Source organism: Aulonocara sp. 'chitande type north' Nkhata Bay, linkage group LG8 (assembly GCF_057382095.1).
Source record: "Aulonocara sp. 'chitande type north' Nkhata Bay isolate Kocher_YH1m ecotype deep benthic linkage group LG8, A_spYH_male_GT1.1, whole genome shotgun sequence".
In the NCBI taxonomy this organism is placed as follows: domain Eukaryota; kingdom Metazoa; phylum Chordata; class Actinopteri; order Cichliformes; family Cichlidae; genus Aulonocara; species Aulonocara sp. 'chitande type north' Nkhata Bay.
Window position 1 is genome coordinate 17,639,224 of NC_141351.1, and position 14,006 is coordinate 17,653,229.

A 14,006-nucleotide genomic window follows, 5' to 3' on the forward strand; every position below is an offset into this window, starting at 1 on the left:
CTTTTCTTTTCTCTCTGTCTCTCCAAGAATAGACCGTGAAGGGTTCTGGGTGAATGAATGATTGTAGATTCTGAATAGGATTGACGAGTGGCTCTTGGCAGCTATGCTTGTTTATGATATTTGTATGTTCTTCGAGCTCTGAAGCGGGCTGCCTAGTTAATAATGGTTGTTTGTCTGCATGTCCAAGTGTTCTCGATATCAATCCAACAATCTATACGCTACACAGACAAGTGGTCAGCCTCGCTTGAAGTGACCTTTAAAAATGCGTGTACGTGAACGGACGGACAAACAGACGCAAACTCACACACAATAACCTTTAGAGAGTGCCCGCTGAGTAGGTGAGTGAGTATGTGTTCAGTGTAAATATGCATGAGTAAGGCTGCCTGCACATATTCTTCACGGTCAGTGGATGAAGGCAGTGGAGAGCGAGGTGTGTTTGCCTGTATGTCAGTGTGTGTCTTGTGTGAGTGCATGGGTGCATGTTCAGGGGAGGTGGATTGTGAGTCATCAGTTGTGACTCATAAAGCGTCGGCAATCAAAGCGGCTCATTTTAACACATTGTCTTATGGTAAAAACACGCAGATGGACGCACACTCCTGGCTGTGCACACACATGCCCAATATCACAGTCTTTGGATTTCTTTTTGAATTGTCTCTTTTGTGCGTTTCCCCCCCGCCTCTCCACCCCCTTTTGTTCTTTCATGGATAAATGCGCTTTTTCGGAAGAACGAAAAAAAAGCACACATGTACACACACATACACATACGCAGTGGACGAGCTCCGTGCTGACTCCACCATATGTGGGGTTGGGAGTGGTAGCAGACGCCAAGACAAGAGGAACCAGTCGGTACCAGCAAAGTACAGCATGTCTCCTACCTCTTACTCATCACCACCAACAGCGCTAATAATAAATCATACAAGAGCTGTTTATTTTTTAATAAACTACAGGCCTGCTGAAACAAAATTTAAATACATATTTTTGTTAGTCTAATTACACTTGTATAATTTCTCAGCACACTCTCATCTTACTCTGTTATTTTAGGTGGTACTGTTGAAATGCTTCGCCCCTCATCAGAAGATTAATCAGCAGCAGTGTAAATTATTGATAAATGATGTGTTGCTCTTAGCAAAATGCCTTCCTTTTTAGTTTTAAATAATTTAGGTCTACAGATAATGATTACTTATTGATTAATTGGCAAGTTAGTTTTTTGATCAACAGATTCTGGTGCAGTGCACTTTTATTTATATCATGCCAAATCTTTTTGCCAAATCTCAGCAAAAGCCACCTAAGGGTATATTATAGAAAGAATGTGTAGTGTAGCCATTTACCTCGACCAATTGGTGGGGCTTCTATTTTTATCTATTTTCTTTTTTTACCCGTTACATTAAATGAAATAAATAGAAATGTTTTACCCAAGTTGATGTCTTGGATTTGTCTGACCAACAGTGAAAAACTTCAAAATATTAAGTTTACTCACATGTATGACAAAGCGAAGTAGATACAAACTCCATGGCATTACTAGTAGTATAATCAAACAAAAACATTACCAAGATTGGGCATTAATTTCAGATTAATTAGCCTAGTTAAACACAATATGTTTTGGTTTAGGCTGGTTGATCCATTGTTGACATTTTACTCCCATGGTGAGTATTTTCCACCATATTATGACATTTTAAAATGATTAATCAGCAAATTAATCATCTCCAAAAATTTTAGTTAGTGTCAGCGCTGTCAGGAAGCAGTGAAAGAACAGGCCCTGCGTTTATGCTTTTAGGTACAGTGAACAAGTATCAACTCAAAAATGTAAATTCACTCAGTTATTGTTTGTGTTGGCCTGATTTCTGTTCCTCCGGCTAATCCTAGCAAAGTACAATGAATGAAAGATACTCATCAGACGCACATTAGCCGCTGATGTTGTAAAGCTTACATAATTAACAAGACGGGCAAGTGAGCAGCCTCCAACTCGAGGTGAGAGAGAGAGATGCTTAGTGTTAGAAGGCAAGAATCTGATGATTGGCTGCCTGCCTTACTGACTGGCATGATTTTGTTTCCTGATGGCCTCATCTTGAGCTGTGAAAAAAGAAACTGTGCGCCCTCTAGCAATCAGCAATGGTAAAGCAATTGCAGCAAAGTTTTTATTGGAAAATTGACAATTATCCCAGATATAAACTCTCCACTAATGGGACTAATTCTGCCTCTACTCTCCACTACTAACACCCATTACGCCACTGTACTACAACACTCATTAATGCTTAACACCCATGCAGTTCTTGTAATGAAAGTCACAGCACCACATACAGTGCTCAGCCCCCACATTATCAGGGAGATGCAGTTACTGAATTCAACATGGGAAATGTGCTGCAATCCCACTACTAAATGTATACTTTTACTGGTAATTATATGCAATTACCAGCTCATTAGCAAGCGTACACATTTACATTTTTTAGCATTCACTGCAACGCTAATAGGGAACACGCAAAGCCGAAGCACCCTATAATGGCCTAAAAATAAAGACATCAAACGGACTCTCCATTTGCAGAGGATGAAGGGGAAAGATAGAGCGGAGGCTGGCAATGAGTATGTAAGGGAGGGTGGGAGGACGGGTGGATGGGATAGGGTAAAAGAGTGCAGAAAAGTGATGGTGACGAAAGATAGGAGCGAATTCAGAAAGTGGGAAAAGAAAGGTGGAAAGAGAAGGTCGGCGACGCACGGGGAGACAGGAAGGGAGATAAGACTGCAGCGTTTCTCAGCAGGAGTGCTGCATCTCTCCTTGGGCTCCCCGACTTGACAGAGCCTCGCATCAGCCGGCATGGTATTCATCAGTGATGCACGTACCTCATCGAACACGCACACTCAGACACACACACTCCATTTTTAGAAAGAAAGAGAAAGAAACAGGGTACTTGGTGCTCCAATTGTTTCTTACTTGTCTTAGCAATTTCCATTGTGCCTGGGTGGGAACCGAGAGTAGCGGCCCAATTGGCGATTCACTTCACTACCCCATCTGGCATTTGAAGTTCATTTCTTCGCTTTTTGCCAAAACGACACATGAACGAGCATACGCACACTCAAAGGAATCGTGCATGCATACACAAACACTCATTTACTTGTGGCACTTGTCTGGCGTAACTATGACAATTAAAATAGCCAAAGTGTTCATTAAAAACCCATCACATTACCTTTATGAAAAGAGCTCTTTATGTGCTTGTTATTTGTTAACAACATGCCACAAGAGGGTTTCATTAGGTGCGTGTGTGTGAGAGATGTTAAAGCATGTGTGTGGATCTAAATGCTGCCAATTGTCTGCTTTTTACACATTTTTCTAATTCTGGTGCTCTTCTACTTTACTGTGCATATGTGCCATGTTGTATGTACTGTATGTGTTTGTCTGCATGCCGGTGTGAGTGTGTCTAAAAGGGATGAAACTGACTCTGATCTTATCCAGCTTAAGACAAATACACTGTTCTGCCTGAAGACATTGTCATGGAAACAAGCCAGTTTCCCTGGGTACCAGAGAGAAGGCCAAATTTGAGCAAGACAGAGAGAGAGAGAGAGAGAGACAGAGAGATATGAACACAGATAAAAGGAACAAAAAGGGACAAGATATAAAGGATTGAACACAATGGCAAAAAGTGTGCTGTTCATAGTTTTTTTCTTAACATGGAAATTGAAAAGGATTTCTGATGTACGGTATTATTTTTGTTATGCTCTACTTCTTCTATTTCTATCTCAAAGAAATTCACTTAAATGATTGTATCTTCTCAAAAACATTGCTAAATTTAATATGATTTGCAATAGTCCTGAGATGGACCTTGTTGTTGTTTGTCCAAGAGGTTGTCTGGGGAAGCCATGGCTAGCCCTCGGACCACCTTGCACAACTAATGACAAAGCCTGATGGGGGGGAGGGGGCTACATGTAGAACTGTTAATACATTTAATACCTACTGACCATCTACGTGTTTCTCTGACACATTTAAATGGCAATTATCTTATGAGCCTTATCTTTATCAACAAGATAAATATCTTACACAAGCTCCTATAGTGCATTTCTTCATTGAAGTGATGCCTGAAAAAGAAAAGAAAAAAAAAGACTATTTAGGCTACATTAATTTAACACATAGCAATAAAACCGAGTCATCCATTTCTGTGCCACCCCGGCGTTTGGTTTGACACTGGCCACCCCTATAAAAAATGTCTGGCTCCTCAGTGGCGCCAGCCGTGGGTTCAGACCTTTTAATAGGCTCACTCCACCACATTGACTGATGAAAACGCTAGTATAACGGTTCTGTTTGATAAACAGCAAACCATCCATTCATCGCTAATGGATGGTGCGTGGATGATTTGCTGTTTATTAAGCAAAGGCAATCAAGCAGTCCTTTGTTTTTAATATTCTAAATAAGTTTTACATACACTACATGGGACTCAAGGAGACTCATATCTTCTTACAGATATAATTCTTTGTTAACAAAAGGACTGCTCATAATGATTCTTTTCAGTGCTGTTTAATGTGCTGCTCTTCTTTTCAATTATTCGATCAGAGCTAATTAATGGAGTGCTTAATCAACAGAAAGCCATCATTCATCCAGGGAATCAATTAATGAATAATCCAGTATCGTAAACGATAATCTCTATAGACATACACCTGAATGCGAATTTACATAAACTGATGGTGGGGAAGATTTTGGGATTTGTTAGATTAAGGTCCAGATTAAGCTTGGGTTTTCTTAACCAATCATAGTTAAGCAGGCTTTGGTAGCTTAGAGATAAGTCCAAGAGTTATTGGATTTATTATAATCCATTCTCAAAACCATAATTTATTTTATGAAGACATTTTGACTTTTTATTAGCTTTGCACTAGTATCCAATGACCGATTAACAGGATTGGCTAAACCTTAAATTTTGACCTTTGACCTCAATAGTTGTGTTGTGAGCTAACTAGTAAAGTAAAGTAAAAATGTATTTATATTGCACCTTTCAAGATGAAATCACAAAGTGCTTCACAGAAACTAGAACATAAAACAACATCAACCAAAGGCAAGTTCGTCCCTACAGCCCTGTCACTGATTATGATTAACAGTAAAGGTGTGCCGGACTTGCTGGAGTATTCTGAAAGATTGGTGCCGCCACTCAAAACCACTGATCAGTGCTGCTATAGGACAAGAAGTCAAAATTCTCAGTAAAGGAATTGTGGCATTTCTTTCAAAGCGTTCTCCAAAAAGTCTTTTTAAGTTTTTGCAACATCCACATCCGTATAATCTATAAATCTCCAGGCTTCTGCATTGACCTGTCATTGAAATTGTAGCACCAACATTATCACACATTTGTGTCTTCAATCCACGCCAGCAACGAAAGAATGCAAAAGTTTCTTTCTTTTCAAAAGTTATAAAATGCTGCTGTTCACTGTTAGAACGTATATAAAAATTCTTATGACTGATGATCATGATTATGTAGATAACACCTGGTTTCAGTTGCATCTGATTCTTTCAAGTCAATGAATCACTGCAAAAACAAAAAGTTGGCTTTACTTAAAGTAGTGTGAAAATTCAACCTGAAACAAGTGAATTGTGCCATCTTGTAAGGTTTTTTTTTTTTTTTAAAAAGCCAACTTAATGCAGTATTAACTCCCTTATTCACAACAGGCCACAGCCTGTTTTATTCATTGGAGCAGGATCTTAATGATATGGTCTAATGCCAATCACTTGTTAGGCAAAAGTGTAAACCACTACACTATGGAGCCACTTCCAACTTAATATAGTGTACGAAGGTAAAGGAGATATTTTTAATCTTTAGTTATATCATGCACCCAGAGCACTTGCATGAAAATATATGACCATTATTTGTTAAGCGGCAAGTTTCAGTTTGTGTACCATATACCACAATGTTTCCAGAAAGACTTGTTTTACTGACATCACATTGACTGGGAGTCTCTGCTATGGTGGTCTATTGCTACATAAGCACTTGAAACCACCCTGCATATCCAGAAGAACAAAAAGTGTAAACATGACATAACATAAAAAATGATCACAACATTACTAGATTAATTAGCAGTCCTGTGAGTCTTACATTCCTGCTATTGCAGAAATTATATAAAACCTTCCTATCATCAACGATTTGCAAAAAATGACAAACATTTAGAAGAAACCATTCAGACAGGTGTCTATATTGTTGGTGATTTTTCAACTCAATCACAGTTTCTGCACTATTCTTCACTTTTAGGTCAGTATTGTATTTTTCTGTGCTGGTGTAGCATTTTTTAAAGTGCATATTTCATACTGGGAATAAATGCTTTCAATTGAACAACAACAACAAAAAAGAAATAAGACATCAACATTGCAGACGAGCAATCTGTCACTTGTGTCCTGACAGTAATATCCTCCTCTACAGTATTGCTCCCTTGGCTGTGATGTGATAGCCCAATCGCTTTCAAAGCCAGATGCTGTATATCACCGAATAGAGATGGAAACGGCATTTGCAGCCTTTAGTGAACTCGACTGTATGAATTCTCACACTTTAACTTAATATGGAAACTATGCATATGTTAGCATACATTTACATACATTTCCAATGCTGGTCATCTATCTGTATAGTGTACGAGTGTATAGTTAATCCACCTGTCTGTTATTAAGAAGGGATGCCTTCGTGCAGGATGCTTGAGTTTATGCTGCGTGTGTGTGTGCATGTGTATTTGCATGTGTGGACAGTCTGAGAGGAGCTGATAGCAGAACTGCATGGTGGGCTAAAAACGAGGTGCAAGGGAACTGCAGCGTGCTATCTTCAGAATGACAGGGCTGCCATGATTGAGGCTTGCTACACTAGGATTTAGATACACCAGCATTTTTCTGTCTTTACCTCTCTCTAGCCATCCATCCCTCCTTCTCTGCCACTCCCTTTCCTTGTCTCGTCTTTCTTTCCTTCTACCTTATTCTCTCTTCTCTTCCATTCTGCATTGCCCATCTCAGTGAGTCTCCTGCTCCCTCTTTTTTTATTCCTTCTCCTTTCAAATTCTCCAATGCATCTTCCTCTTTCCCTGCTTCTTTCCATCCTGCTCCCTCTATCAGGTGCTGTATAATGTAGGCTCCCCCGACGTGCTCCCAGCCTCCATCCGCCATTTTGATTCAGTACAGCTGTCCATGATAATGTACTGTTCACTCAATCACTCTTTCTCTCTCTCGACCTCCTTCTCCATCTCTCTTCCTGTCTCTCCCCCCTCTCTCTGTTTCTGTCTCTGAAACACATGCATGCACAAACACATTCATATTTGGTGTAGCCCCTGTAACAGTGGGTTGCCATGGAAATGACAAATTAGTGTGCGAAACGCTGAGGACGCACATGAGCAGAAAAATGCAACACACACTCGCCATGAGAGCGCAAACAGACAGAAACATCCAACTGATGTGTGTTTGATCATTGGAAGGGTGGTACAGCTGCAGCTGGTCTCTGAAGCAGCAACCATCAGATCAGTTATTCTCGCTCCCTCTCTCCCCCCTCGCCTCCCCACGGACTGCTTTATTCATTACAGCAGTAGCTTAACGATAGTCTTCAAGAACTAATGCCAGTCACCTTCCATCTTTACATTTATGCTTATTCTCAATCCTTGCATAGCCTTCAAAGTTCACTTCATTAATTTTGTACAAGTTCCTTTATCCTGTTCCTAGACAGACCTCTCCTTCTGCAAATGCAGTCGCTGGAGTGTGTTTTGGACCATTTTGCAACCCACATATATTCACCCCTGACAGCCAGCTGTAGAAAGGCTTACTTTAAAGGTTCAACTGATAGCTGGAATCAATTAATAGTGACATATTTTCACAGCTTACCAGGAAGTCGCTCGGTTTTTTCCAAACCGTCACTCGTTTTTTGTTCTTTCTTTCTCTGTGTATGAAAGTGAAGTAATTGAAAATGCAATACAAAAGCCTGTCTTCCTCTTCTAATTGTCAGTGCTGACAGATGATGGGAGAATCTCAGCTGATAGGCTTTTGCATAACAGTGGCAATTGTATGGTGATTTTTTTAGTGAAGCTTTATGCCTTGTGTAAATTTGTTTTAAGGTGCATAGAGTCTTTATGTAATTGCAGTGGTCTCATTACACCATTAGTTAGAACAAGAATTGAGAAAAGCATATTTTGGTAAGCTGCAGAACATTTTCTTTGTTTATTTTTTTCAAAGTATTTGAGCCAACCACAGGGCCCATAAACCAGATTATTCCTAGCGTCCTGTCCAAGTCTGGATTAACAGGGAGGATTGCATCAGGAAGGGCACCCAGTGTATAATCTTTGTTCAAATTAAACAAGTGAATGAAAAATAAGATTTCCAAACCAGAGCAGACGAGGGCCAGGCTAACAACAACCACTAGTTACTAGGTTACCAATGAAAACTTTGCTACTGAGGAGGAAGATAGTGAGAAGGTGTGTTTGGAGACAGAAGGAAAACTGGGAGTGTAGAGGTGAGACTACGGACTTAAAATGTAGGTACTACAATATCTGAAGCTTTAGTGTGACAGGAGACAATGTAACAGATAGGGTGTGAAGGAAGGGAAATAGATCGTTTGCTATAGTGACCCCTAAAGGGAGCAGCCAAGAGAAGATTTGATTAGTCACCGAGGTGCAGTGGAGGAAGCTGTTTTTGATTTAGTTGTATTTTTCCTGGTAAAAAGACATTTCAGTAAGTGTTTTACCCTACTGACCTTCATTAGAGCATATTTTTTCAATAGTTTGCTGTTCAGTTGCTGCATATTTCAACACGTTACAAACCCCAGCAGTGCCGCATCCTTGGTGTTTTTTATTTTATTGATCATTGAGGGTTAAAAGATGAAATTAAAAATAATTGTTGGATCTGTCTACCAACAGTCGGCTTGTGTGAATTACTTACACACGAGAAGTTTCACAGCTCTGTGTCTCTCCAGTGCTCACAGCTGGAGGAATTCAAAAGAGAGCCTGCTTTGTTTTTAGCTAAAAAAAATTGTTGATACAACCACTTATTTTATAAAGTGGTAAATAAAATAGTAAATAAATACATTTAACAGCTTCCCAGTATCCAAGAAAAGAAATCTCCTTATTAATAACTTTGTAAATTCAGTGGTGTAAAATCCCAACGTATTTATATGACCCAAAGAATAGAACATTTTAGAAGTTTAGGCCAGCAAATGTTTGGTATTTGGTGACAATGAACGGCCAATTAATTTTTTTCGACTAAAAAAACACAAGAAGAATGGATATAAAAACAATTTTTACAGTTTTCTTCAGAAATATCCTTTAATTAGCTTTAAAGTTACCCAAAGCTAATTAACTTTAAAGAGTTTTCTTTTCCCTTCTTCTATTCACTCGCTTTAATCAGGTATAATTTAGGACCGTTATTGCAAAAAGTGACCTCAGAGATAAAGTAAAGCTTAGCTTAGCTGTCCAAACACGCAGCCCACGAGAAACAATTCCCACAGTAGGGGTGGGTGATATAGACACAAAATGATATCACAACATTTCAAGAAAACTTCTAGTATTTTTGACAAAATAGAAAAAACTCCTGAACATTTTACTGATGCTAGCAGCCTGCATTTAAGTGCAAGTTAATGACGAGTATTTTTCCATCCTTTTTTCAATTGAGTCTACTGAACCAAAGAGCCAGCAGTAGCAGCAGCCATAGTGCAACAGTGGTGACCCAGCAGTACATTAAGTGACACCACATAAATCAAGCTGCTTTGCTAGTGTTTTCCCTGGAAATTTAAGTAATTTTATGTTAAGCAGGTATCTTAACACTTTTATTGAACGGTAACTAAAGTAACTTGACCTTGTAACTTTTCAAAAGCCGCACAAATATTATCAGATAATAAAACTGGAAAATATTTTCTACCTTTGATGGGTTGTGTCTTGGGTCAAGCTTTTAAACCAGCTGCTTAAAATTTCCATCCACTCCATGTGACCTTCCTGTCATGTGGAGTGCAGCTAGCTATGAACTAGCGAGTGCAAATACCCAGCACAACTAGTCAGCGCACCAACAACACAAGTGGAGTCATGCGCCTATATCTGGGTTGACGTCCAATCACCAAATGCTGGAATCTCCTACTTGTAGCCTGGTTATACTCAACAGTTTGTTTTTGCATCCAGGGGTGAAACGAGTCGTTTTCACCTTTTGGGGGAAACATTTTCTTGCATATTCTGCAAAGAACTGCTCATGATCGAAGGTTATTAAAACAGCTACTCTTTTAGATGCTAAATTATGACATGGTGCTGTTGTGCTCTGATGTGCCTGGGCTAGTTTGTGTTATGTTGCTATAGCAATGATATCACAATAACGATAGTATTTTCAGATATAATAAAAGATTTAGGGTGTATGGCCCAGCCCTATACCAAACTTCTACAGTACATTAATAAATATAAAGTACTAAAAATTCTCCACAGGAACATTTTTATAATTCTCATTCTTAGGCTCTCCTTTTCTTTCCCCTTCATTTCTCCCTCGTTCACTGTATTCCTCCGTTCTCCGACTCGCTTGTTTTGATCGACAGTGCTTTCCACAGGATGAAGTGTGACATGTGGTGTGTATGTCAGTGTCTGTCTCACTGTTTACTCTGAGCTAATACTGACTCACTCCATTAATCTGAGCTACAGAAGATCCACTCCAACCTGCCCACTTGAGAGCGTGTGCGTCTCTGTGTGTTTTAGGTGTGTCTTCACAGTGAACACATGCACGCACGTCTTCCTTGTGTTTGTGTCACCCAATATGCATTTTCCTGTCTGAATGTGTGCGTGCACGTCTGTTGTGCATGTGATGTAATAGAACGAGGAGTGAGCGTTTGCGGGCCAGAGCTTCCAGATCGATGCAGAGATGCTTTATGTGCTCCTGTCTGCTCTAATGATGTGTCTGTAAATTAGCAACAGAATGGTGGAGCACTACACTGAAACCTAATGGCACCTCTGTAAATTACCGCTACAATGCTGCTGGACGGCTGCGTGTGTTCCCATTGTGAACAACACACACCCACCCCTTCTCGCTCTGCCACCTCATCTACATTTGGCTCCGTTTGCGTGTGTGTGTGAGAGAGTGAGTGAGTATGTGTGATTGTGTTAACATTTGTGGCTGGTCTTTCTGTGTACGTTTGTGTGTGGGGGTCTCCTTTTTCTTCGCTCCTCTCAGTAAAGACTAGCCCGAGGCCCTGAGTTGGTAATAGCTTTTCTGACAGCAATACACCAATATTTACAGAGACCAGCACCCACCCACACCCCCGCACATTTCATGCACACATAAAAAGCATATAGTTGTCTACACTTTCAAACGCTTGAACGCGAACTCGCACGCAGTTTTTCTTTTTCTGTTTGAGGCATGCAGACACATACTCTTAATTAACATGCTGGGAGGGAAGGAATCACACAACACAATGTGTTGTTTCTCACTCATATATTGGCATTCACACTTTGGATTTTTTTTTCATGCAACTAAAGCAAAGAAAGACAATTTGCCACAATTGGCCTTTGAATTGTGATATATTCTCACTTTTTCCTTCTCATTATTCTCTCTGTGTTATATTCACTCAAGTGCGGCCGATTCCATTTCAACATCCCTCTCTCTGCCTCTCACTACCTTAATAACCTATTACACTTCAGTCTATTCATTATATGGCATCTTTCCCCCCCTCTTCTCCTCTCCAGCGGTTCCTCACCAAGTGTCTCTCCTGCTCCAGCTTCACCTAGCGTGTGCTAAATCCTCCTCTGTTCCCCTCGTCATTGTGAACTACAAGATGGTGGTTATGCCAGAGGCTCCACAGAGCAAAGAAAAAGAGGCCAGTGAGATGTGAGGAGAGGAATGGTGGCATGAGGCCAGGAGGGAGGTGTGAGAGCTATAGGGATGGTGGTGAGGAGAACGCTGGAGCAGATGCAGAGGAAGGGTGATGTTTTTGAAGGTGGGGGGAGGTGAAGAGACAGATAATGTCGCCTCTACTTGTCTATGGCAGCACGATAGTATGATCATTTTTGCGGATGTGTGCGTAGGTGTGCATATTTGTTCTGCTGCTGGCTTGCGTATAGAGTAGTGTGTGTAGGTGTGAGAGCAGATAAGTGAATGCGAGCTTAAGTATGATGGATTGTAAAACCTTGGTCTAGTGTCCTTGTGGGTCACTAAGGGTGTGCAAGGTAAGTTGCTACTGGCTGTCTGCCTGTTACTGAATTCTAATTGGCCACTCCTACCTGCTTTGGCTGCCATTATGCTTGCAGGCTGCTCTTCTCCATCTTCATCGTCGGTTTTTGCCATTCACTTTTAAAACTTCCCTAACCTTTGCTGCCGCCACACACACATACGCAGACACTTACACATTTCTGGCATTTAACAAACATCATGAAAGGAGCCATGTTGTCAAACAAGAGCACCTCACTTTAGACTGCCAACACAGCTGTTCTCTCAAAAGAGAGACAGGTTTCGTAACGAGTTTGGAATGCTACAGACTCACGACTGTCTCCCGCACATCCACACTGTTTAATCTCTAACCCACATGAATGATCAAAGCTTGTTTACACACCACTCTGTGGTACAATTAGAGGTATGGAAGGAAGTGTTTCTTCCAAGTGCTGGCATCAGTGAGGCTTTGCTTGACAATAACAGCATTTTCAGCATCTTAAACAATATGTTTTGTACTGCATATCTGAATCAAATTTAACCAGGCCCAGCTGAGCTTTGTTTTACTCAGCTGGCTCTGATGAACACCCACCATTTTATCATCTTTGAGCATTTTGTGAAGAGCAGTGTGGGAAGAAGCAACATAGCTTGGAAAATGTACCACTCATTATGATAATGCTTTGGCAACAACGTAATGGTTCCATGCTTCTGTTTCCTCCTCTTCTCCCTCTTCCTCCTCTCCCTTTGCCTCTCAGCTCGCGAGGAGTACGTCGCCACCTTCAAGGGCTCAGAGTACTTTTGCTACGACTTGTCGCCCAACCCCATCCAGTCTAGCAGTGATGAAATAACGCTCTCCTTCAAGACACTGCAGCGCAATGGCCTCATGCTGCACACCGGCAAGTCAGCTGACTACGTCAACCTGGCGCTCAAGAATGGGGCAGTGTCACTTGTCATCAACCTCGGCTCTGGGGCCTTTGAGGCTTTGGTGGAGCCCGTCAACGGAAAGTTCAACGACAACGCTTGGCATGACGTCAAGGTCACCCGCAACCTGAGACAGGTAACCAAACAACAGGAGATGGAGGAGTAAGCGAAACAGAGAGGAGAGGAGACAATTTATGTTACTGATAAGGCTTTTGGGAAGAAACATTTTCAGTCATGTAGAGAGGGACATAAAGATAACAAGGATGAATGGAAGTTTTACTGATAAAATGCTTGGTAAATGGCAGAGTGAAGTAAAGCACAATTTGAAAATATTTTAAGATGTCAAGATAAAAAAAATACTTGTTCCAGCTTCTCAAATGTGACAACATTGTGATTTTTTTTGTTTTTTTACTTCATTAGCTTGTTTGTGAAGTTTAGACCTCAGCTGGGGTTTTCAGAAACTTTGCATTTAATGTCTCTTATTGTACAGGATTGTATTCAGGCTATAGGTGCGGGCAACCCAGCACTCCTCATATCTCGTGGCACTGATTCTCTGACGAGATGCAGAGAAGCCAGAAGAAGCAATGATTAAAAAAAACCAAAAAAAACGTGCATACTAAAAGGCTACGCCAAAACAATAATTTCGTTTGCCTGAGAAATAATTGACTCATTAACCAAATGAAGATGTTTATTAGTTGCAGAATTAATTCTGACTCCTTGTTAAATAGATTCGCTCTGTATTTGACTTTGATGAACCACAGTGCAGGTGTTCCAGGGCCACACGGGGCTGAAAAGACTGTAGTCAGCAGAGGGAAGCTAAACAGTGTAGAAACCATGGTCAGTGGTCTGTTGTCCAATTGCAGTGATGCTATGGTAGTAAGAAAATACCTGAGGTTTTGGTCTTAGTTTACAGTGGCTTTACCAGCAGACCTGCACTGCTCTCAGCTCTAGGTGAGTGCATTTTCAATTGTGTGTTTGAGTGAGTGAATGA

General features: G+C 40.7%; 1 protein-coding gene across 9 annotated transcripts in view; it reads left to right on the top strand.

The window, feature by feature from the left end:
- The window catches only part of nrxn1a (neurexin 1a), a 67,502-nt gene that overhangs the window by 13,980 nt on the left and 39,516 nt on the right, over positions 1-14,006 (top strand). For all 9 annotated transcript variants that reach the window (XM_086303980.1, XM_086303973.1, XM_086303972.1 and 6 more), the window contains one exon: positions 12,850-13,151. In XM_086303980.1, coding sequence (XP_086160106.1) covers positions 12,850-13,151 — 302 coding nt within the window. The remainder of the gene's footprint in view (positions 1-12,849; positions 13,152-14,006) is intronic.